Below are 23,925 nucleotides of genomic sequence, written 5' to 3'. Positions count from 1 at the left end.
TAGCGGTTTGTTTTGATCGATGTTGTAAACGTGCTTCGCAAAGTGTTTCCTTCCTTATAAACATAACTTCTGTATAAATGGGAGGGGGAGGGGGTTGGGAACATCAAACTATTCCTAGATTTCTTCTGCAAAATTGTCGGATTTGTCCCGGAACCAGAATTTTCTGTCTTTTAAAACCATGAAGGAAGTCAGTGTAGACTAGCCTGCAGCTAAATTATAATGCGGGCGAGAGGTCAGTTCCACAGCGGGCTCTCCGCTGAACGGCGCTCGGTGGGACGGGACACGAGCCCGCGGGGTGAGGGAGGTGATTTGGGTTGTTTGCTTTTCGGAACAGCGTTGCGTCCTTCGCTGACTCCTGGAACCGTCTCAGCATGCAAAGTGCAGGCTGTTCCCACAGCTCTCAGCTGTCCCATGCGAGGGCGCACGGACACACAGTCACTCGCTCTGTCGAATAGAGGTTACACAGGAAAGCATACCTTTTCCTTTTAAATGACCGTTTAAATGATGCCACTGTGGCTATACAGCTGACTACACCTACGACCTAAACAAACAAAAAAACCCAAGGGGCATATTTGTATAGCATACTGTTGTATATTTGCACAACTCTATATAAAGGCTTAACCAAAACAAAGAGACAGCTTGTGTGAAAGTCATAAATAATACAAATACTCTCCTTTGGTTTGGGATGCATTTCTGTCCTAGGTTTTTTTTTTCTTTTTTTTCTAAAAATAAAACAAATTTATTACAGACGCTACAGTTTGCGCTAATTAAAGAGGAGTGTGGTGAATGGGGTGCCCCTGCCTTTCTGCTTGACCCCATGCTTTTGGTGCAGCTGCCTATCTCTGAGGGTTTATTCACATAAATCGAGCACATCTTGTTTGGTTTGAGAGATGATGTGCATCCATATCTGTGTAAACAAATCCAGCTGGACTCCTCCCCAAAGTACAATGAATCTGATCATCTTGAACATTGTGCAGCTCAATTTTAAGGACATAGAGATCATCATCTTTTGCCCGCAAATCATTTGTAAATGAGAGACAGCTCTTCGTGGTGTCAGAGGTAGACTGCCAGACTTATCCATTCCAGTGAGTCTCCCCTGCTAAACCTGGAAGGCAGCTTCTTCCTGGTGTTGCTTTAGAGGAGATATGAGGCCTCTACACTGTGCTTTCAGCTGCATACACCTGTAAACTATCTTACCTGCACTGCAGTGTCACCTGTTGGAAAGGCAGGTAAGAGTCAGGTCTGTCCCTCACTGTCCCAAACAACAACTAACGCCCGCTGATCCCCAAATAATACTGCAAGTGCGAACATCTGGCTCCTTAAAATTGAGGTACAGTAAAAGCCCTGCTGTTCCATGTTTAACTGACACAGCTGGCTGACTCACCCCATTACTATTGAATACAGAAAGTGTCATGCAAAATGGCACGACAGCTACTGTTTTTTTTCCTTCTTTTCTTTGCTGTTGGAAGCGTGGTTATTAGTCAGCAATATGCTTTTTTTCATTTTTTTTGCGTTGTGTTAGATGCATGGAAAGGAAGATCTCACTTTTTAAAACCAGCTAGAGCTGAAACTGCATGTCTGAGGAGGCAGCGTTTGAGACTAAAGGTGCTCTGAATGAGGTGCATTCACTCCCTGCACACATCTCACATTTGCATGAATTTATGTTCTCCAAAGACTGAGTTCTGTGCTTGCAGTAATAGCAAGCAATCAGTTTACAATGTCCACATCCATACCTTTGCTCCTAAACTCTGACGTCAGGGCTCTGCAACTCTTACACCAGTGTTACTCAGCCCGTTTATCAGGACCCCTCAGTTCCTTTTCAGGGCTACTTCATAGCTTTCACCTTATGTGAACTTAGGTAACCTGGCCTCTGTACAGGTTCCTGGCTTTTGCTGTTGCCAGAAATTAGACCTCCTTCAAACCATAATGGTCTCAATTGAACCAAATTAGCGTCCCTCTCCGGCTCTGAAGTGTAGAGAATTTAAGACATTTTGGCCTTGCGTATGTTGGGCTTCGTGAACCCTAAAATGAATGAAGCCACGTGTTACCAGTGAGTCACTGATTTGAACCAATTATAGTGTTTTGCTTTAGGGAAAGAATGCTTTTTTATTGGTTTGACTTACAGCACATAATAGATCCAGCCACTGAGGCCCATGCAGCCTTTCTGTCCTGTCAGTGTGTGAATGACAGCATGCACACTCAGCACTGATAATTTCACATTTCTGTTTTTCCGTTTTTTTTTTATGACTAAAAAACAGCTGTCTGCTGGTCTGAAAAACCTTGCCAGAGACTTGCAAAGTTTTAGACACAATGAACGTTATTCCACCTTCAAATTGACCTGTCAGACTTCACAAAGTTAAAGCTGTGTATATGCGCATGTCTGCCTGAGCATTACTGAGTTTTTCCCTCTGACCTCTGCACGTTATGATGTCAGACGGGGTGAAGTTGGGGGGGGGGTGCTGTCCAAGTCCACTGTCCTCACTCTGCACTGGGGGGGGGCTCAGGTGCTCTCTGTCTCCCTTCCTGTCATGTGACGTGGGAGGTGTGGGTGGAAATGCCAGCTGGTTCTGCAGGGCTTTGTCATCCAGAGAAGCAGCACTGGGGGAAAAAAAAATTCTTAAAGTGTCATTTCGCATCAGCAGATTCAGCCCTCATTCTTATCTGTGGAACATTTTCAGCACAGTCAGGTGGAGAGCTGCACAGGTACTTTGAAGGACTGGCTTCACCTGTCCCTGTAAAACCATCTGATGTTTGTTTAAATGTTGGTTGAATTTGTAGTTATTATATGTGGGTAACTGAGGATCCTCCATTTTCCCTCTAATCAAATAAGTGAACAAATTCAATCAACTAGTGATTGCAGACAGGTTCTTTGTCATTGTCTTTGTGTCCAATGTGAAGCAGCCTTTGGTTAAAGAGTCATACCTGTCTGATTAGAGGCACATTGTACACAGGTGTGTGGATGGAGAGACAGGTCAAACTTTCTGAGAGCAGTTTGTTGTGGGAGTATATTTTGGCTGGTGCATTGTTGCATTCACATTTATTCATTTGACAGAAGCTTTTATCCACAGCGATCTACAAGTGAGGTACAATATAACACAAGTGAAAAAAGTATATGGAGTCAACGATATCAGGAGCACGGCATGACCTGGTTTCAAAGGTTGGCCAGACAAGGTACAAACTAGCAGGTAAAGCTAACCAGTGCGTTAAACCATTAGATTACTTTTAAAAAAAAATAATTTTGTTTTATAGTTTAGTAAGAGACAGATTGAGACATGAGAAGTTCATGTGTTTCATAAATTATTTGCTCTTGGTAAAATTTCTTCCTCTATTTTTTTTTTTTGTGAGAGGCATCCACCAGCTTTTTTGTATTGTTAGAATGAGATTCATACTCCTTGCAACTAAGGGGTGACCCACTGTTCTGATTCTGAGAGAGAGAGAGAGAGGGGGAAAGGAGAGAGAGAGAGAGAGAGGGGGGGAGAGAGAGAGAGAGAGAGAGGGGGAGAGAGAGAGAGAGAGAGAGAGAGAGGGGGGGGGGAAAGGGGAGAGAGAGAGAGAGAGAGAGAGAGAGAGAGAGGGGGGGGAAAGGGGAGAGAGAGAGAGAGAGAGAGAGGGGGAAGGGAGAGAGAGAGAGAGAGAGAGAGAGAGGGGGAAGGGAGAGAGAGGGAGAGAGAGAGAGGGAGAGAGAGAGAGGGAGAGAGAGAGAGGGAGAGAGAGAGAGGGAGAGAGAGGGAGAGAGAGGGAGAGAGAGAGAGAGAGAGGGGGGAAAGGAGAGAGAGAGGGAGAGAGGGAGAGGGAGAGAGAGAGAGAGAGAGAGAGGGAAAGGAGAGAAAAGGATGGAAAGAGCTGCTTAAGACTGCTGAATGTACAATGTTGTTCTGAGGCATAGCCTGTTACACCGCTCCTTTTTTCAGTTTTCCTACAGTTTGTTTATTCATGTTTAATTTTGGTCATCAGCGCTGTAAAGACTCGCTGGTGCGCAGGTACATGGCTTGTGTGAATGAACCACTAGTGACTCTCCGTCACCATCTGAGCCACTCATTCCAGCCACTGACCGCAGATGCATCCTAACGCAGTCTTTGAGCTTGCACCACAGGCCCGAATGCATGTGTGCTCTGAACGGTGTGCGGGATGCCTGCTTGCAGTGGTATTTGCGGCGGTATTCGCACACACTTTGTCAGGTTAATGACGGTCATGTAAATAAAGCCAAGACCATCTCAGGAGAGTATGTGTGAACTGGAAGACTTGGTACAAGCGGTGCTGAGGGTGATGAAGATGTAGTGATTGTAGTAATAATGTGTGGCTGGAGATGCAGGCCTTTGAGTAGGGTGCTGTACCCATCAGAAAAAGAAATGATGCAACTGGTGTCCTTCATGGAGGAGAGCGATGTGATTGGTGTCCTGCAGAGAAGGCAGTGATGCGTTTGGCATCCTTTATGGAGGGGAAAGATAAGATTGGCATCTTTTAGGAAAGGTAGTGTTGTGGTTGGTTGAAGCTGATATGGGGATTGTAAACCTAACAAATAAATATTTAAATGTGGATTACAGCCGGCTCTTACTGTCTGTCCCGTGTAATGAATAGACCCTCTTATTGCCTTCGCTTAATGGGATGATCTCAGAGTGTTAGGAAGACATGATTAAGGGCAGACAGCCACACCATAATTTTCCTTGTTTTCCCATTGTAATTTCTTTCTTTCTTTCTTTCACTCTGGCGGTTGTGAGGAGGAGCGGAGATTGCGGTCAGGGGTACAGGTGACGGTGCTTATCCGGCTCGTTATTCTCCCCAGTCGGATGATTCAGACCACTCACTTTCCTCTCACTCACACCAGCCTCTCTTACTGTTGATGTAATGGAAGCGCCTACAGGGATCCAAGCAAGTCAGAGTGAAAATTAAAAATGGATTGGTTCCTGTTCTGTTCTATTGATTGCTGCATAGGAGAGGTTGGGGGGGGGGGGGTGGTTTCTCATACTCAGTAACAGCTCATGGTTGAAGGGAGAGCTGAATTGAATTCAGCCTCATGGAGGTTAATGCTGTTCACCGGGTGCAGTCAGGAGAGGGACCTCACCTTGAGCCAATCACCTCCTGCCTCTGTCAAAGACTGAAACGCTATTGGTCCCTTTCTTCCTGCCCACACCAGCATGAAGAACCAGTTTCCCAGCTCCCTTAAGCAGAGGTGAGATGAGTTCACACTTAAGTTCCTGACTTTTAAGAATAGACTTTCAACCCATTACAATATACTGCAGGGGTGTGTCAAATTCAAACTTACTGATGGCCATGCTGAGGGTTGTGAATAAAATCAGGGGCCAGACATTTATAACAATGATTATTTTTTTATTGAAGAAATATAAGTAGGCTAGTAACTGTATTAAATAAAAATTGCATGCATGCACAGTTCAAATATTATGGTTTTTCCATGTTTGTGGGTAATTCTTACCGGCAAAACTGATTAATAAAGCAAAACCTGTCTGTACTCTTGTCTGCAGTCAACGAATATGCAACAGATTCCTTGGCTTGCCAGACAGCTCATTGACCCGACTAGCCACGGTATTTCAGAAGAGGCTGATATTCGCAAATGCTTGCTTCTTGTCAGGGCATACAACATCACATACCTTTTCAATGCAGTTTTTAATAAACTCTCCCTCTGTGAACGGCTTGCATGCTCTTGCTATTTCCTCCGCTATTATAAAGCTTTCCTTCACAGCTCCCTCACTCTGGCCGCTGATGCGAGTAAACATGTTTTGTTGTTGTTGAAGCGCTTTAAATCTTAGACTTTTTGCAGCCGCTGTCCATGTTTCCATTATGCCCATGCTTCGTTTCGAAATGCCTCCAAAGGTTATGCTCTTTGAAAACTGCCAATGACTCTTGACATATGAGACACATTGGCTTTTGTTTGAAGTCACAAAATAAATATTCTGTTTCCCATCTTTCTTGAAACTGTCGATATTCATTCATTGTCCACTTTTCTTTTTTTGGCCATTGTTTATGCTAGCTACCTTTGGAAAGGCAGATAGCATTGACGTTGTTTGTATTGTGGGCTAATTCTCTGATAAAAGTGTGAGAGTGGAGCTCAGCAGCGCCTCCTGCGTTTCAATGTTGTATTGTCACGGATGTAAATTTAAACACCAGAGCACGGGCCACATTAAATTGATTGTCAAAATTTATTGGCCTGATTAAAAGTTATGGAGGGCCGTGTCTGGCCCGCGGGCCTTGATGTTGACATATGATATACTGCATACATCCACAAGGTACTGCACTTTCCTTGATGTAGTCTCTGGCATATGGATATGTATTTTAGAATGTTATAAGCAGGCGTTTTAAAATGTCTTTAAAACTCCTATATACGCCTGCTTCATATATGAGCACAGCAGACTATATGACAGATTTTTACTATTTAGGCATAATATGTTGACATACATGGACTAGAATGTCTGAAGACGTTTTTTTGTTGGTGTGAAAAAGCGTAGCGTGGTAGTAGCTTGTAATTACAAGCTTTGCTAGGGAGGTAGTCTGTATCTATGTCTGATGTAGCATTGTGCCCACTGACATCAGCTGAACGTGTTAGAATGGTCAGATTCTGACTGTTTTATCCATGTTAGTCAATAGGAAAATTTAAATGCTGTGTAAAATAGTAGGTCTCAAAAAATATTTTAGGCATGGATACAAAAAACACAAGCAGTGCAATCCCATGCAAGGTGAGAGTATTAGCCAAGTTTCATAAGCATAGCTCAAAGCTGTAGGAGTTGCTTATAGAAAATTGGATGGAATAAGACAAAAAACAGTAAGTTCTTCTGAACTTAATTCTGTACGTCTGGAATTTTGTATTTCACTGCAGTAAAATGACAACTTAATTTCCGGACGCATACTAAATATGAAAGTAATAAATAGTTGTGAGAATTAAATCGTGTGTGCTATTTATTATGGATGCCTTTATGGTTTGGAGACTCACTCCAGCACAGACCGGGTGAGAGTCGGGCGAGGGGTCATGCGCTGGTGCCTGCTTTAGAGGTGATGAATGGTCCTATTGTTAAATGAGAGAGAGAGAGAAAACAAGCTGCAAATGAATGTTTTAAAGACTAATGCATGATCAGCAGGGGGAAGGGGCTGCTGGGAAATGCTGCGAGGGCAGGAAGTGATTGGCCAGCTCAGCGGCTCTGCTCCGGCCATTAGTCTTCATTTGGGCCCAGGACACGCCGAAGGGGCCGCGCATCTGACGCTCGCACCCAGACAGATCGAGCGAGCCGCGACGGCCTAATGGAGAGAAAGCGTCTGTCTGCTCGCGTCTGAGCCAGTCCAGGCCGGGCGGGGCGCGGGGCGGTCGGGCTCAGGCGTGGCACTTGCACCGCTCTCTCTCGTGTCTCTGCGTTTGTCAGACAGCGCCCCCTGCTGCAGTGGAGTGTGACATGCACAGCATGGCGCGTGAGAACTGGGCCTGACACAGGTAGAGCTCTGCTGCAAACGGGCTTTGAGCAGCTAGATAAAGCAGATGACCGAACTGAGGAGATCCTCACTACTCATGCAGAAATGAGGCATTTTGTTCTTACATTAGAATTACATGCACTTCAGTTTCTCATCTTATGCCCACTCAGTCGGTCATTCTGTGTTTTACTCCAGTAATTATGTGTCCCCACACTGACTCTCTTTCCTTGCGTTTCTCTCTATTGTTAGAACGGGTTGGTCACTGCTTCTGTGTCTGTGTTTTTGTGTATCTGTTTGTCAGCTGTCAAACTTATCTCTCAGAAGAGCAACAAAATGAAATCTTTAATCTGAATCTGAGCCACAGAATCGAACTGCAAACTAATCCTATTATTTATTTTTATCATTTTTGCCTGTAAAGTCCCCAGTCAACGTCCTCAGTGTCGTCTCAGAGTATGAAATACGTTCTGGATCCCTTGACCAGGGTAGACTGCTTGTCTCCACGGTGACGGTGGAGCCAGTCTGTGCTGAGATATGAGGCTGTGTCCTGCTGTTTGTCTTGGGGTGGCACACAGAACGCAATGCACTCTGCCCTGTGTCCAAATTAAGCCACTCCACACAGCTCGACCAACTACAGTGGACACTGAGCCATCAGACAGCCCACGCGGCTCCACCAATCAGAGAGGTTGTCATCAGGGAGCCAAATCTGTGCTGCTTCACCAGTTAGAGAGGATGCTGAGTCATCAAGGACCCCAATCCTCTCTGCTCCACCAATCAGGATTCTCAGACTGTATGTGACCATGGGAAGGGGTCTCCTTACCAGGTTAGCATCAGCTCAGGGATGAACAAGTGATGAAGTTAAGTTACCATCTTGGTGCCATGCACAAATGGAGCCATTTTGGTGGCCTGCACCAGGAGAGCTGTGGCTTTAACACAAGCCATAGCAATGATTGGGGGCAAAAGTATAGCACAGTGGTAAGGAGCAGGACTCATAACCAAAAGGTTGCTGGTTCAATTCCTTGGTGGGGCACTGCTGCTGTACCATTGGGCAAGGTACTCAACCCACAATTGCCTCAGTAAATATCCAGCTGTATAAATGGATAACATTGTAAAAACCTGTAATTGACGTAAGTTGCTCTGCATAAGAGCGTCTGCTAAATGTCAATGTAATAAATACTGTTTCTCACTCTCTGTCTCAACATTGAAAGAAATGGATTGTGGGTAACAGCACTGAGATGGACAAGTAGTGTTGGCCAACATCAGCATCGGCCTCCATATATAATATATAATATATAATATATAATAATATGGTCTCTGATGCTGTGATCCCCGGCTCAGATGCCGTCAGCCCCCAGCTCTGACACCTAGCCTCTTAAGTCACTTTCCACAGTTTGTTTATTTCTCCTTTTTTCTCTCCCTTCCTTTTTCCTGTGATGTTCCTGAAGGGGCGAGTGTGCATTCTGCATTCTGCATGTGAGTCTGCAGCTCAGTAGAACTGGCCAAGGGTTAAACTGCACAGCCCTTTCCTCCCAACCTCAAGTTCATGACCTAAAGCAAGATGTACGGTTTCTTACAAGTGTCTTACAGAGTTGGTAATCTCAGTAGTTGCTGTGCACATAGTGTTGCGTGAGTAAAAAAGTACAGCTTAGCTATTGTGGTTGCTGAGAGTTGAGCACAAAGCATCCTGCAGTTGGATTGAATCTCTGCCTGCTGAGGCCAGGCTCAGTGATTTAGGCTGTTCTGGGAACAGTCTGCAGAGGCTTGGGCCGTGGCTCAGGCCGGATCCTCTCTGTCTCTGAGTCACGGAGGCCCAGCGCTGTTTGTTGTTGCTGTCGTCCGGTTTTATTTCCAGCGTGGGAATCGGGAAACTCAGCAGAGTTTAAAGCGGGCTGCCCAGCTATCCCGGGTCACTGGTATTCATGGGTCATGTGACTGGTCACATGGTTGGGTTTGTCTGTTGTTGTAATTCAGCACACAGGAATTTCCAAACAATCAAAGAGTAAAGGTTGTGATTGATGTGGGTACAGCAGTGCTTATATTTGGCTTTGAGTCTGATGAAGCCAGGGCCGAGGTTGTTGATCCCCCCCATTTGGACGTCATAAAGAGGGAAAAGACGAGGAGATGGGGTGTTGTGAACAGCTGATGCAGAAAGGCAGTGGTATGTCTGATCTTTATCATTGTGGATGGAACTAAATTTGACTAATTGCACAGGGATTATGTGGAAATTCTCCTCCCTTTGTTTAAACTTCGATCAGCAGCTCAATGGCCACAATGAAATGGGAATGAAACATTTCCGTCATCTCTAAACAAAATAGAACTGCAAATCATGTGAGTCATCAAATGAATCATTAAATAGTGATTTATTAGAGTAGTGACTCATTGGAATACTTATATTCTAATAATTTATTAGACTACAGCTCTAAGTTTCTGTTTTATATTTTGAATTTGGTTTTTTGCAGATACTGCCATGATTTTATTTTGTTTAGCAGTCCCAGTGTGCCTCATGGTGTATAAGACCCAGGTTTTAAGGCAGGAATTCAGGTGCAGTTCTCACTTAGCTGTGAGGTAGTGTCACACCTGTGGGGTTCAGAGCTGAAACCTACTGATTACAGGTTTGTGTCACGGCAGCAGGGCCTGAAACAGCGCATCACGCCCAGGCCCAGGTCTCACACATGCAGTTCCCTCTGTCTCAGGCAGGGGGCAGCACAGCCAGACACTGCAGGCCTGACCTGTGTCTGCGTGTCTGTGTCCCTGTTCTCTCCTCACACCCTCCCTTCAGACCTCGCACTGACTGAGACTGCAGATCTCCCTCAGCTGCTCTCTCTGAAGGGGCTTTTTAACACTGCAATCAGAATCTCTCATTAACTCTGCGACTGACGTGTATGGCCAGCAGGCCCTTTCCTCCCCCGACAGACAATCCAGGGTCAGTGTACTCAACACTAATCCCAACCCAAACCTATATTAGAGAAAGAGTGAAGCTGATCTGCGGTCAGTGTGCTCACTCTTAACCCCAGCCCAAACCTTTTTCTGAGAAAGAGTGAAACTGATCCCGGGTCAGAGCTTGGGCAGAATCGATTTTCAGCTGGACAGTTTACAAATGCTTAAATACCATCCATTCTTAGCTGAAGTGCATTGTACATAGCGAGTGTGTGTGTGTGTGAGTGTGTGTGTGTGTGTGTGTGTACTCAGAGACATTAAACAACACGGTATCCGCGTGCGTGCGTGCGTGCGTGCGTAAATTTCGGCCGTGGAAATGACTGCGTAAGATTGATGCCGCTAATTTCCATCACCTTCATGAAAAATTCCATCTCCGCCTGCCCGTGAACAGCTTTACGGTTTTAAGTGAAGCAGTAATTGCCTGCATTACATCTCTGTCTGTTCCGAGGCATCTACATTAATAAAATGATCCATCAAGCAATAAAAACATCAATTATGCAGATGCCACAAGAATTAATCAGACCAAATTAAATTATGATGAGTAGCTCCGCCCTTACCGCCGCAGTTTCCGCGGAGATGCGTGAGTGCGGTCATTTTATGAGTGTTTTATTATGGGATATTCTGTGTACAATGACTAGAGCCCAAGACTAAGAATTCATTTCCAATTTATTTGCGATTCATCACTTTGCGTAACTCATCTGCATTTAATCTGTGTTTGTGTAGAGAGGGGGGGGGGGGGGGTGGGGGGGACAGAGAGAGAGAGAGAGAGGGAGTTGGGATACCACAGTCCGACAGAAAAATAGATTAAATGGACATGACTTGGTCATATTTAATCTTTCGCTGAAGAAAAAATATTACCAAGCGTTTTCAATTAATTTGAAAAGATGTGTGAACGATTACACTATTATTACACTAGAATGTACGGACTGCAGCGAAGCAACTGCGAAACAAGCACAGTCCGCCGAGTTACATAGGCGAGCAGAATGTATGCTAATGCATGCACTGTATTTCCATATTAGCATTATAGCATACAGCTCTTTTCTCAAGCGAAGTCAAGTGTACTTTGTGTTGAGGCATAGGCATAACCCCTTTTGCACACGGCATCGGATCTATTGTAAAGAGCATAATCCTTGTAAATCAGACAAAACACCGAGAATCGTCTTATTCTGATGAATCTCCAACATTAATTGTTCAACGATATTTTTCCGTGAAATTTAATCTGAAAAATATGGCTCTTTTTGGCTTTCTTGAACTGAATAAAAGTTTCTGCAGAAGTTGCATAGCTCGCAGTTTCTATAAGTATGTTGTCCCTTCATTTTTGGTTGCAGCTGATGCGGACAGTGTGACTGTAAAAGCGATCCGTCTGCCATCGTAAAACATCAGTACATGAAGATTATGCGAGGAAAATGGTACGGTTTACTGCCAAATGGCGCCACCCTGTGGTAATATGCGATAACAACACTACTTGACGCAAGGGGATTGTTGTGAATGTTTGGTGATATAATACGAAAGACTCAGATAATTCCTAAATTCGATAACCTTTTCTGAAAATGTAACCGTGATAGTTGAGATTGTATATGTAAAATACATTATCACCGTCAGAATCACAATCATAATCATAATTATAATAATTTTATTATAGGAGACGAATATTGCAGTATATCACCGTTCCAAACAGGAGAGGCACCTACTACTTTACACAGGAAATTAAGCTTTTGCCCATTGGAACATTATCTTCACATACATTTTTACCAAACTGATCCCAATCAGCAAGATGTCTCATCATGATGTCTTTGGAAGTAATCTGTGCTGGGTAATACTTCTATCCCACGCTGACGGGCACAGCGCCAGCTGTTCTCTGGCCCAGTATGCTCAGAGCCTCCCACCGTACGGAGCGCACTCTCCGTGACAGACGCGATCCTGACCGCTGTTCACACTTTTTCCACCAGAGGGAGCACCACAGCGCTAGAATGGAAATAGTAAGGGGGTAATGATCACCTCGCCTCACAAATACCACAGCATGTCTTTTCCCTGTGATTCCACATTCCACAGACATCCCCCATCCACAGGCTGTTAAGCTACATATATTGTAGGAGAATACGTGTAACACTACATGTATTTACGTTTACATTTACATTTACATTATATTTACATGTATTTATTTAAAAGATAAGGTTGAAATTGTAACTGTTTCTACAGACCACTCTGAAACAAAATGGACACAAGAGTGAAGAGAGCATTATGAGTAACACTGTACATTTGATTTTGTAAATGATCATGGAATGAATGAATTTTTTTCTACAATGTTATCTATTTATACAGCTGGATATTTACTGGGGTAATTGTGGGTAAAGTACTGTTGTATACTGTTTATAACTGTGTATGTGACAAAGTTCTTGAATTGAATTGAGTACCATGCCCAAGGGTACAGCAGCAGTGCCCCAGCAGGGAACCGAACTGGCAACCTTTTAGTCACAAGTCCTGCTCCTTAACCACTATGCTGCACTGCTGCCCCCAGAGAGAGAGAGAGATTTATTGTCATTGTCCAAGACAATGGAATTACAGAAAATGATCCATGTCAGTATTTTAGCTGCCGTGACCCGGATTCGAACCGGGGTTGCTGCGGCCACAACACAGAGTACTAACCACTATACGATCACGGCAAGCTACTGAGGGATTCAGCGCTTCAGCGATCAGTTCTGGCAACAAAAATAGCAACTCTTTCAGAGAGCAGTTCTCAGTGACTTCACTGGGTATGTAATGTACTTAACCCCTAGAGCCTCCGTGCTTCTCCTGAATAATAGTTCAGCTGCTGTTTTAGTGCTGCGGTGTGTTGCTGTATCAGCATTCAGGCAGAGCGGATTTGCAGGACAGACTCAGATATGAGGGATTGCCCTGGAATGGTCTGAGTGATCCTGCCTGACACAGACCCGGCTCATCGGCCTGGACTGGGCTGAGTGACCCTGCCTGACACAGACCCGGCTCATCGGCCTGGACTGGGCTGAGTGACCCTGCCTGACACAGACCCGGCTCATCGGCCTGGACTGGGCTGAGTGACCCTGCCTGACACAGACCCGGCTCATCGGCCTGGACTGGGGTGAGTGACCCTGCCTGACACAGACCCGGCTCAACGGCCTGGACTGGGGTGAGTGACCCTGCCTGACACAGACCCGGCTCATCGGCCTGGACTGGGGTGAGTGACCCTGCCTGACACAGACCCGGCTCATCGGCCTGGACTGGGGTGAGTGACCCTGCCTGACACAGACCCGGCTCATCGGCCTGGACTGAGGTGAGTGACCCTGCCTGACAGACCCGGCTACATTTATCCTCAGGACAGAGCCATGCGCTGGAGCATCCTGCCTGTCCTGCACTCTCACAGTCAGCAGTCTGACCCTCTGCTGTTCACTGCGCTGCTGATCTCACACTCGGCAGTGTGATTCTCGGCTGTTCGTTGCACCGCTGATCTCACACTCGGCAGTGTGATTCTCGGCTGTTCGTTGCACCGCTGATCTCGCAGTCGGTAGTGTGATCTTCTGCTGTTCGCAGTGCTGCTCATCCGTGCAGTCCTGTAGCACAGAGCAGCAGCTGCCAAACAAGACAGCGGTTTCCCCCGAGCAGCATACGGCACGCTGTCATCTCCTGTAGCCTGCTGTGCCAGCTTCATGCTGCGTTAATTAAGATACACGTGAAGAGCCAGGAGCAGTGACACCCTCCGTACACAGAGCAGCGGCTGCCAGCTGTCCAAAGCTCCTGTCAGAGAGCCAGGTGGGGAGCAGTTAACAGTGATTTCCTCTGTTAGTGCATGACTGAATTCCTGAAAGATCCACACTCGGTGTCCCCCGGTAAAGATGAAGCTAAAATGTGTAAATGTTTCAGCACTGCATTTTCATGACTGAAACATTGCCTGTGTGTTTCATAGCTGTTCCATACTGGGGCACCCTCCAGCGCGCCTCAGTATGGCTGTTAACGAATTTCTCTTATAACAGCGTGTTCTGGCTTCCTCCCTCCCTCACAGCGCTGGGACTGTCTTGGGCCTCAGCCTGGAAGAGCAAGTACAGGAACACGAGGGGTCAGAGGTCAGACACACAGAATCTCAGGGGTCAGACACACAGAATCTCAGGGGTCAGACACACAGAATCTCGAAGGTCGGACACACAGAATCTCAGGGGTCGGACACACAGAATCTCACGGGTCAGACACAGTGGTCGCAAGCGAACATTAGCAGTGACCAGGGCTCTCAACCCAAAGGCTGTGGGTTCGGTTCCTCTGTAGGACTGCCTTCCCCCTCCCTGAACTCTTCCTTCCCCCTCCCTGAACTCAGAACAGCCTCAAGATACAGGTGTATGCGTGGGTAAGACGTGAAAAGGGCGAGCTAATGGGGGAAAATACTCACTTTGTGCACCTCTGTCAGGTTTGTGTAGAGGTATGAATGACTGTTACTATAAAGTGAATGTAATATACATACACTACAGCACCAAACAAACAACCTAGAAATCTTAGCTGCAGCGTTTCCTTCTGTTTTTGGATGCAGACCAACAGATTTCATTCTTTGGTGTATTTGTTAGATGCATTCACCGTAGCTGAGAAACGCAGATGCAAATAAATCTGTGTTCATGCACATTTGGGGCTTCCATTACACCATAAATGAGTGATATTTAATGTCATTGTGCCCCTGTGTGAAAGCAGCAGGGCGGCGTCAGCGGGATCGCCTGAGGTTTGCGCTTGTGAGTGGAGGGTCGGGGAGTGAGAGAGAGCTCTGCCGTGTGGCCCGTTCCGTCCTGCTCCGGCCAGTCAGGCGTGTCGCAGAGTCATCTGTTGCGTCAGTCATCTGTACTTAAACTTATTTCCTTCTCAGAAAAGGCCGCCTGATCGGCTCTGTTGTCAGTAAGCCAATCAGCTGCTTACTTGGCCGGGCTCGGGGCCCCTTGGGCCCTCTGCAGGAAGGCCTGGATTACAGAGCAGTTCTAAAGTGGGGCATGCCACACCCTCTGTAACCATGGATACTGCCGAGCTGCCCTGCTGTCCGTCAAACGGCCAGAGTCGGCCAAACCCTACCCTCCAGCAGGCAGAGAGCTGGTCTCTCTCTCTAAACTGCTCTCCCTGCTGCTGCTTCTCTTTAAACTGGTCTTGCGGTTAGTCTCTCAGCTGGGGACTGAAAACTTTGGAGGTCAGTGCCCTGCTTGTACACCTGAACTCCATCAGTTAATAAAATTGATATAATAAATGATTTTTGAAAATGAAATGTGTAATTGTTTAAAGAAAATATTAAATGTTTCCAGCACATATTAATGCTTGTGTATAAAATGTGACTAACTCCTTGAAAAAGGTTTTGGTTGATCTTGGCTGGTATCATTCAGTATATATCTACAGGGGCATGAGTTTGGCAAATTATGTGATCCATATTCAGTGCTCACTTCAGATTGTCATTGGCCTCATTTCAATATGAAAATTACTTCAGAAAACTTCGCGCAGCGTTGCGCGCGGGGCGCACTTATCCCCTGGAGACAGCGAAGTGTTTGTATTACAGTGGATTTCTGTAACTTTGTGACTACATTTTAAATCAATCCAATTTTTATTTTATTTGATAACTCTAAATATAATGTAATGATTACTGTGTCTACAAGGTGGGAAGAGTTCAAATATATAGTTTAAAAAGTGATCTGAATGACTTTGTCAATATTAAAATTGCAAAATTGATATGATATATCTCACACATTTTTCACAATCGAATATGTAAAGTTTGTAAGTAATATATTTATTCTGGTGGTGCGGCTTGGCCCCTCGGATCCTCGCTTGTATCTGGAGTAATGGGATTAGTGGGGTAATCCAGGAGCGGTCAGAAATAGCGATCTAATTTCTTGCTCCCGCGGCACCTGCGTGACGTGGACGCGCTGCGGAGCGTGCAGCGGAGGGGAGAAGCGGGGACGGCGGCTCCACTTCTGCCCCAAATACCGTCACAATACCGGCCGCTGGAGACGGAGCTGGCATCTGGAGAAGGAAAATAAAGGGACGATGCTTTTGTTGTAGAAGATTCGCAGTGTAACTCACAGGTATCGGCAGAAGAAATTTGGCTCAGACCGGGACGGCTGCACCAGCTCCCTCGCCTCAGAGGTGTAAAGCGAGGTTCTGCCAAACGCACCGGGCAGGAATCACCTGCCCTGTGAAGACGCGTGTATCTGCTCTGATCCGTGCGCTTGGACTGGTTGTATCTTTACCGTTCAAGATGTGACCATTATACACTCCTTACTTTGTCACAGGTAAATAGCATTTATTCTAGGTAAAATACATACGAGGTAAAAACTTACATATAAATGGTTTAACTTTGCCTTGTATGTGTTTTTCTCACTGTATATACATTATCCGTTCTATAGCAGGCCTAAATGTATTTTCTCAAACGCTTGGCTTTTTATTGAAGCAGCGCTCTCGATTCAACAACATCAAGCAGATATATTTTCGTAACGAGCTCTAATGCCACCTTATGTAATCATATTATGTGTTATTCAACCGAGCTACTGAGGTGCTGTTTAGAAGAATCAATAAGACTAACCTCACAGGTGCGATGAGCGTTTTTCTTCAAGCAAAACAAAAGTGTACAGATTTAATGAGCGCCTTTGCTGACAGGGCAACTTGGCATACGGCCTGAATACGGCTCAGTTTACCAAAAGCATGTTAGCACCAATAAAACCTGTTTCTATATTATACCAGCTTTTTAAGATTTCATCAATGTATTTTAGCAATTGCTGTAACAGTTGTAACGGCATTAAAACACTTTTTTCAGTTCAGGTGTTGTATTCTTCTCACACCTTCCGATTATTTTTTACAGCATAGAACTTGTATTGATTTTTATGTTAAAAGTTTTAAGTGTTACTGGAGTGACAGAGATAATTTGGCGGCAGTCATCACATCAGATCTGCTTTGTCTCTGCACAGATTGTTATCCACAAGATTCATCCTATTTAGCCTCCCGCACAGGAGTTAGCTGGATGACCTCTCTGTACTCATCCATTAGCACTGCTTCCAGGAAGGCGCATTCCAGTGTCACCTTCTGACAAGAGTTATTAAATAAGAAATCTCAAATTTGAGTAATTAGGAAAATATTGTTAATATAAAGAAATAATAGCAAATGATCTCCCAGACTTACTAGAATGATTACTGTTTAGCTGTCTGTCAAATTCACATTGTCAGTGCAGTGGTCATCATGTGTTATTCTGTCTGTAACACCCACAGGTTCTGTGCAGGGGTCATTATGTGTGTGCTGTCTGTAACACCCACAGGTTCTGTGCAGGGGTCGTTATGGGTGTGCGGTCTATAACACCCACAGGTTCTGTGCAGGGGTCGTTATGGGTGTGCGGTCTATAACACCCACAGGTTCTGTGCAGGGGTCGTTATGTGTGTGCTGTCTGTAACACCCACAGGTTCTGTGCAGGGGTCGTTATGGGTGTGCGGTCTATAACACCCACAGGTTCTGTGCAGGGGTCGTTATGTGTGTGCTGTCTGTAACACCCACAGGTTCGGTGCAGGGGTTGTTACGCATTTGCTGCTGAGTCACGGCAGTAGGATGTAGCTGCTGAAACAGTCTTGCACGTCCAGCGGCAGACAGCACAGCCCCCATATGGATCCAGCTCTAGCACCCTAACAGAAGAACACAGCTAACCTACCGATAATGCCAGGTATGACCATAACATCATACAATGCAGCACCAAGGAAGGGGTCTGAGTAGAAAACCAAACAGAGCTCTGTAGTGTGAAATTAGTCTTTGGAGTCAAAGTTCCAGTCTTTGACGCACTCGGAGTGACGCCTCTCCTCTCCCGCCGCCACAGTGCTGTTCGGCTCCAGCGCGCCGCGGCCGCGGTACACGGTGGTGGGGGAGACGCTGCGTTACGTCATCCCCAGCCACATGCAGTGCTCCATCGCCTGCGGGGGGCGCTGCTGCAAGTACGAGGACCCCGTCCGCTGGAGCGACGACTCGCAGGCCATCCGAGGACTCTACTCCTCCTGGTACACAGCACCCCCCTCTGAGCAGACACATCGGTGGGGGTGGGGGTGGGGGTGGGGGGGGGGGGCATTGGAGGGACAAGAAGAGACTTTTCAGCCTGTTTTGGCTCATTGTTTTGCTAATGTCTACAAAGATGACATTTACAGTCCAGGATGCACAGTGGGGTGATCTCACTCATGAGCTACTGCTGAATAAAGTTTTACATCCTCCTCGTTTCAGGATCACAGACGACTTGCTGGCCATGGCAAGACCTTCCACAGAAGTTATTGAAAAATATAACATCATTGAGCAATTTCAAAGGTAAAGGTAGATCACCAACTGCTTAGAGTGAAACAATTCGTATTCTGATTCAGTTCAGTTCTGGTTTGTTGTTTGGTAGTTTGATTTGGTCAGTAGGTTTTTGATTGACTGATTAGTTGGTCGGTCAGTTGGTTGCTTGGTTGATTTTTCAGTTGCTAAGTTATTCAGTCGGTAGTTTAGTTGATTGGTAGCTCATCCTTTCGGCCAGTTGTTTGGCTGGTTTGACGGTCAGTTTCTGGGTTGGTTAATCAGTTGGTTGATTGCTTGGACAGTGGGTGGGCTTTTTGTTTGATTGGTTGATTGTTTGGTTGATTGGTTAGCCAGTTGGGTGGGTTTGTTTGATTGGTTGACTGTCTGTGTGCAGGTGCGGCCTGAGGTCCATCATTAACCTGCAGCACCCGGGAGAACACGCCAGCTGTGGGAATGACCTGGAGCCGGACAGCGGCTTCACCTACCGGCCCGAGGCCTTCATGGAGGCAGGCAGTAAGTCAGACTCACACACCTCTGCCCATCCTCAGCGATCCGCTAACGGAGTCCTCCTGTTTCACCCAGGTCAACAGTGTTCATGATTCATACTGTCTGCTAGAATAAGAGGAATATATGAGATAGTTGTATGTATAAAGCATAGAGGATGAGAAGAATACTTATTTATTACATATGTTCAGTCATCTGGCTAGCTGCTCCTACCCCTAACTGAAAAGTTGCATTGATTGTGGGTTATTACCCCTGCCCCCCTTTGAGTTCAGGGTAATTTGTAATGGTTCACTATAAAAATGATCATTGCCTTTCACTTTGTGTACAACATCATTCTTCTGTTACTTTCTACTACCAGTCATTGACGTGGGTATGTCTTTTTTTACAGTTTAGTAGAAAACATGCACAGCTGATACTTTTTTCATTCACAGTCTACTTTTACAATTTTGGATGGAAAGACTATGGGGTGGCTTCCCTCACTACGATCCTGGACATGGTGAAGGTGATGTCGTTTGCAGTCCAGGAGGGCAAAATGGCTGTTCACTGTCATGCTGGTCTGGGAAGGACAGGTGAGAGGAAGCCCAAAACTGAGTTGGCGTTAAAATTTCTTCCAGACTGTTCCATTTTGTGTCATCTGTATGCTTTCGTCTTGTGCACTGATCATTAGTTGTCAGTCCCACTAATCTGACTCTGCTTTTATGTTGAAGTTACTCACTCAGATGAAAGGAATGTTTTTTATCATTTTTGTCAGAATAGTGGCTCATCAGAAAAGCGGTCCATCAGAAACATCCAAATATTATACACCAATATCATACATTTTGCATCAAAGTGAAATTGATATAATTTGTGAATGCTGCTTTATGACATGGCCATAGAGTATTTTAGCGTTCTGTTTTTACAGGGGTGCTGCTGGCCTGCTACTTATTGTTTACAACGAAGATGACTGCTGACCAGGCCATCCTGTTTGTGCGAGGGAAGAGGCCGAACTCCATCCAGACGCGGGGCCAGCTGTCATGCGTGCGGGAGTTCGCCCGCTTCCTGGTGCCTCTGCGGAGCGTCTTCTCCTGCGCCGAGCCCCAGAGCGGCGCGGTCACGCTGGCGCAGTACCTGACCCGGCAGCACCACCTGCTGCACGGGTACGAGGCCCGGCGGATGAAGCACATGCCCCGCCTCGTGATGGTGGTGTGCAGGCTGCTGCTGGACATCGCCGCCAACCGACAGGTGCTGCAAGAGGACATCCTGGACGTGCCTGACCAGCCGCCCGAGGAGAAGCCCGCCCCCCGGCAGCTGACACGCAAGCTGAGCCGGGAGGGGATGGGGCGGGGTGAGGGCACGTCCCTGCCGCGCCTGCCCGGCCCCGCCACTGTGCCCCTGCGCCCCGCCGAGCCCCAGCTCTTCTACGTGCGGCGGAGTCTGAGCTACAGCGAGTCGGACCTGAGCCGGCTGGGGAGCGTGCTGCACCTCTCTGGGGCGCCCTCCACCCCGTGCAGGCAGTGCATGTCCCAGGGCAGCCTGACGGAGGACGGGCGGGGCTGGGGGGAGGAGTCGGTGTACAGCTCCGTCAGCTCCGTGTGGGAGCATGCCCAGCCGGTGCTCTCCGACAGGTCGCCCCTCTACCACAGGAGGAAGCTGCTGAGGGACATGCAGCGCAGCCAATCGCTGGGCTGCTCTGGCTCCGGCGGGAGGGACGAGCCCGTCGTCACTGCGTCGTCGTGGAGACTGAGGCAGGAGAGGGGGCGGGGCAAGGCCGGCGCGGGGGTGATGCCTCGGTGCGGAGAGGGGGATCAGGGGAAAGAGGAGGAGGAGGAACAGACCTCCAAGGTGCCTTTCATCACGATCCAGTCAGAGCTGACTCCGGAAGCCCGCCGCCTGCTGGTGGCCCAGGCCCTCGCTGTAGACCTGCAGAAGGATGGGGAGGAGGAGCACAAGCAGAGAGTCTGCAGCTGGCAGGTATGAGCGTGCAGACAGAGGGATGTACAGGTGTGTGCAGGTATGAGTGTGCGGACAGAGGGATGTACAGGTGTGTGCAGGTATGAGCGTGCGGACGGAGGGATGTACAGGTGTGAGCGTGCGGACTGAGGGATGTACAGGTGTGTGCAGGTATGAGTGTGCGGACAGAGGGATGTACAGGTGTGAGCGTGCGGACAGAGGGATATGCAGGTGTGTGCAGGTATGAGCGTGCGGACGGAGGGATGTACAGGTGTGAGCGTGCGGACTGAGGGATGTACAGGTGTGTGCAGGTATGAGTGTGCGGACAGAGGGATGTACAGGTGTGAGCGTGCGCACGGAGGGATGTACAGGTGTGTGCAGGTATGAGTGTGCGGACAGAGGGATGTACAGGTGTGAGCAGGTATGAGTGTGCGGACAGAGGGATGTACAGGTGTGTGCAGGTATGAGTGTGCGGACAGAGGGATGTACAGGTGTGTGCAGGTATGAGTGTGCGGACAGAGGGATGTACAGGTGTGTGCAGGTATGAGCGTGCGGACGGAGGGATGTACAGGTGTGAGCGTGCGGACTGAGGGATGTACAGGTGTGTGCAGGTATGAGTGTGCGGACAGAGGGATGTACAGGTGTGAGCGTGCGGACAGAGGGATATGCAGGTGTGTGCAGGTATGAGCGTGCGGACGGAGGGCTGTACAGGTGTGAGCGTGCGGACTGAGGGATGTACAGGTGTGTGCAGGTATGAGTGTGCGGACAGAGGGATGTACAGGTGTGAGCGTGCGCACGGAGGGATGTACAGGTGTGTGCAGGTATGAGTGTGCGGACAGAGGGATGTACAGGTGTGAGCGTGCAGACAGAGGGATGTACAGGTGTCTGCAGGTATGCAGGGATGTATAGAGATGTACAGGTGTGTGCAAGGGTGCACAGGTACGTGTAGGAATACAGGTATGCAGGGATGTTCTGGGATGTGAAAGTATATGCAGGTGTGTGCAGGTATGGAAAGATGAGGAGAGATGTACAGGTGTGTGCTTGTATGTAAGTGCAGGAATGTGTATGTAAGTGCAGGGATGTGCATGTAGGCTAGTCTATATGTTTATATATGAATATGCATCTCTAAAATACATTTACATTCCAGAAACCTTTAATTTAAAGTATGTATTGATTTTAATTTAGGAACTGGGACTATGGAACCTTGGCTAAGCCCACAGTAACACTTTTAGCACAAAGGTCTTTTGGTGTTGTGGTCACTTTACATGCTAAGTTGCACTTTGACCCCCCCCCTTCCCCGTGGTGTTTCAGAGAGAGCTGAACTCTGGAGAGGGGGGCTGGGAGGGGGTGTGCTCGGAACGGGACCCCTTCGTCCTCTCTGGCCTCATGTGGTCCTGGCTGGAGCAGCTGAAGGAGCCCATCTTCAGCAGGGGGGACGTCCGAGCCCTGGGGGACCACGCCCCCCACAAGGCCCTGCAGACACTGGACAAGGTGAGAGCCTGATGCTGGTGGTGTGAAGTTCAGAGCTTTGTGTGCTTTTAATTCCTGTGTTGCTTCCCTTTAATACTGCACGCTCTTACTTTAATTCCCTTTAATACTGCACGCTCTTACTTTAATTCCTGGTGTTGCTTCCCTTTAATACTGCGCGCTCTTACTTTAATTCCCTTTAATACTGTGCGTTCTTACTTTAATTCCCTTTAATACTGCGCGCTCTTACTTTAATTCCCGGTGTTGCTTCCCTTTAATACTGCACGCTCTTTCTTTAATTCCCTTTAATACTGCACACTCTTGCTTTAATTCCCTTTAATACTGTGCGTTCTTACTTTAATTCCCTTTAATACTGCGCGCTCTTACTTTAATTCCCGGTGTTGCTTCCCTTTAATACTGCACGCTCTTTCTTTAATTCCCTTTAATACTGCACACTCTTGCTTTAATTCCCTTTAATACTGCACGCTCTTTCTTTAATTCCCGGTGTTGCCACACTTTAACACCCCCTGCTTTTAATACCTTGTGCTGCTTTGCTGTATCATTCTGCACTCTTTTTCTCCTGTGCTTATTTAACTACACTTTTCTCTTTGACACACTGTGCTTTGTCAGGTCTGTGCCTTTATTTTAATGTTCTCCCTTTCTTAGTACCCTGTGCTCTCTCACTTTAATGGTCTCTGTTCCTTCTTTAGTACCCTGTGCTGTTTTACACAGCATTGCAGCACTGTGTTAATGCCCTGCGCTCTCTGACCTTGCTGCAGGGCCGCCTGCAGACCCTCACCTGTATCCTCGACTGTGCAGCCCACGTGATGACCACGGCGGACGAGGTGGAGGCCGCCTTCCTGGACCGGACCATCAAAGCTCTGACTAAGGTAGGAGTGCGCGGGTAACTGTGAGCACACTGGCTGGCTGGGAACAGCTTCCTGTGGGGATCACGCTTTGCTTTTTCACCAGATGAGCGCAGAGTCAGAGGAGGGGAAGACTGTGTACCAGACCATGAGGGCGATTCTGAAGGCAGCGCTCCAGGACATGAGGCAGAAGCTTCTACAGGAGCCAGACACCCCGAATGTGGGAATACCAATCCCCTGACCAGCTGACGGCAGGACTGGGTTAGTGTGAAACACCGCAGGGAGGGCCCCATTAAAGGCAAGCTTTGGCCTGCTGCTACATCCATCTTTCTTCCCTTTTATGAAATGGGGGCGTGATTTCTGCATCAGAAAGTTTCTTTAAAAAACTGCCATATTTATGTGCCATGATTCTTGGTTAAATACATTTGAATTGTGTGTTTGTTCATGGTGTCTTTTGGACACTGTTCCCTGTATAATTGTCAATAATCAATAATCAATAATTCACACGAAGTGTTTAATGACTGATATGAATTGACAGTTTGTAGAT

At 47.1% G+C, this 23,925-nt stretch overlaps 1 protein-coding gene and 1 non-coding gene across 2 annotated transcripts; one reads left to right on the top strand and one right to left on the bottom strand.

Annotated features, from left to right (window-relative positions):
* Positions 1-12,938: 12,938 nt before the first annotated feature.
* trnah-gug lies at positions 12,939-13,010 on the bottom strand. The gene has a single exon. It is a non-coding gene; the product is annotated as a tRNA-His (tRNA).
* Positions 13,011-18,009: 4,999 nt separating this feature from the next.
* ptpdc1b (protein tyrosine phosphatase domain containing 1b) lies at positions 18,010-23,655 on the top strand. Its single transcript, XM_036532656.1, has 9 exons — positions 18,010-18,016; positions 18,167-18,344; positions 18,562-18,642; positions 19,007-19,125; positions 19,548-19,685; positions 20,018-21,066; positions 22,357-22,536; positions 23,292-23,402; positions 23,485-23,655. The coding sequence occupies exons 1-9, from the start codon at positions 18,010-18,012 to the stop codon at positions 23,617-23,619; spliced, it is 1,998 nt and encodes a 665-aa protein (XP_036388549.1). The 3' UTR covers positions 23,620-23,655.
* The last annotated feature ends 270 nt before the right edge of the window (positions 23,656-23,925 follow it).

Source organism: Megalops cyprinoides, chromosome 7 (assembly GCF_013368585.1).
Source record: "Megalops cyprinoides isolate fMegCyp1 chromosome 7, fMegCyp1.pri, whole genome shotgun sequence".
Lineage (NCBI taxonomy): Eukaryota > Metazoa > Chordata > Actinopteri > Elopiformes > Megalopidae > Megalops > Megalops cyprinoides.
This window is presented reverse-complemented; position numbering and strand designations above follow the sequence as displayed.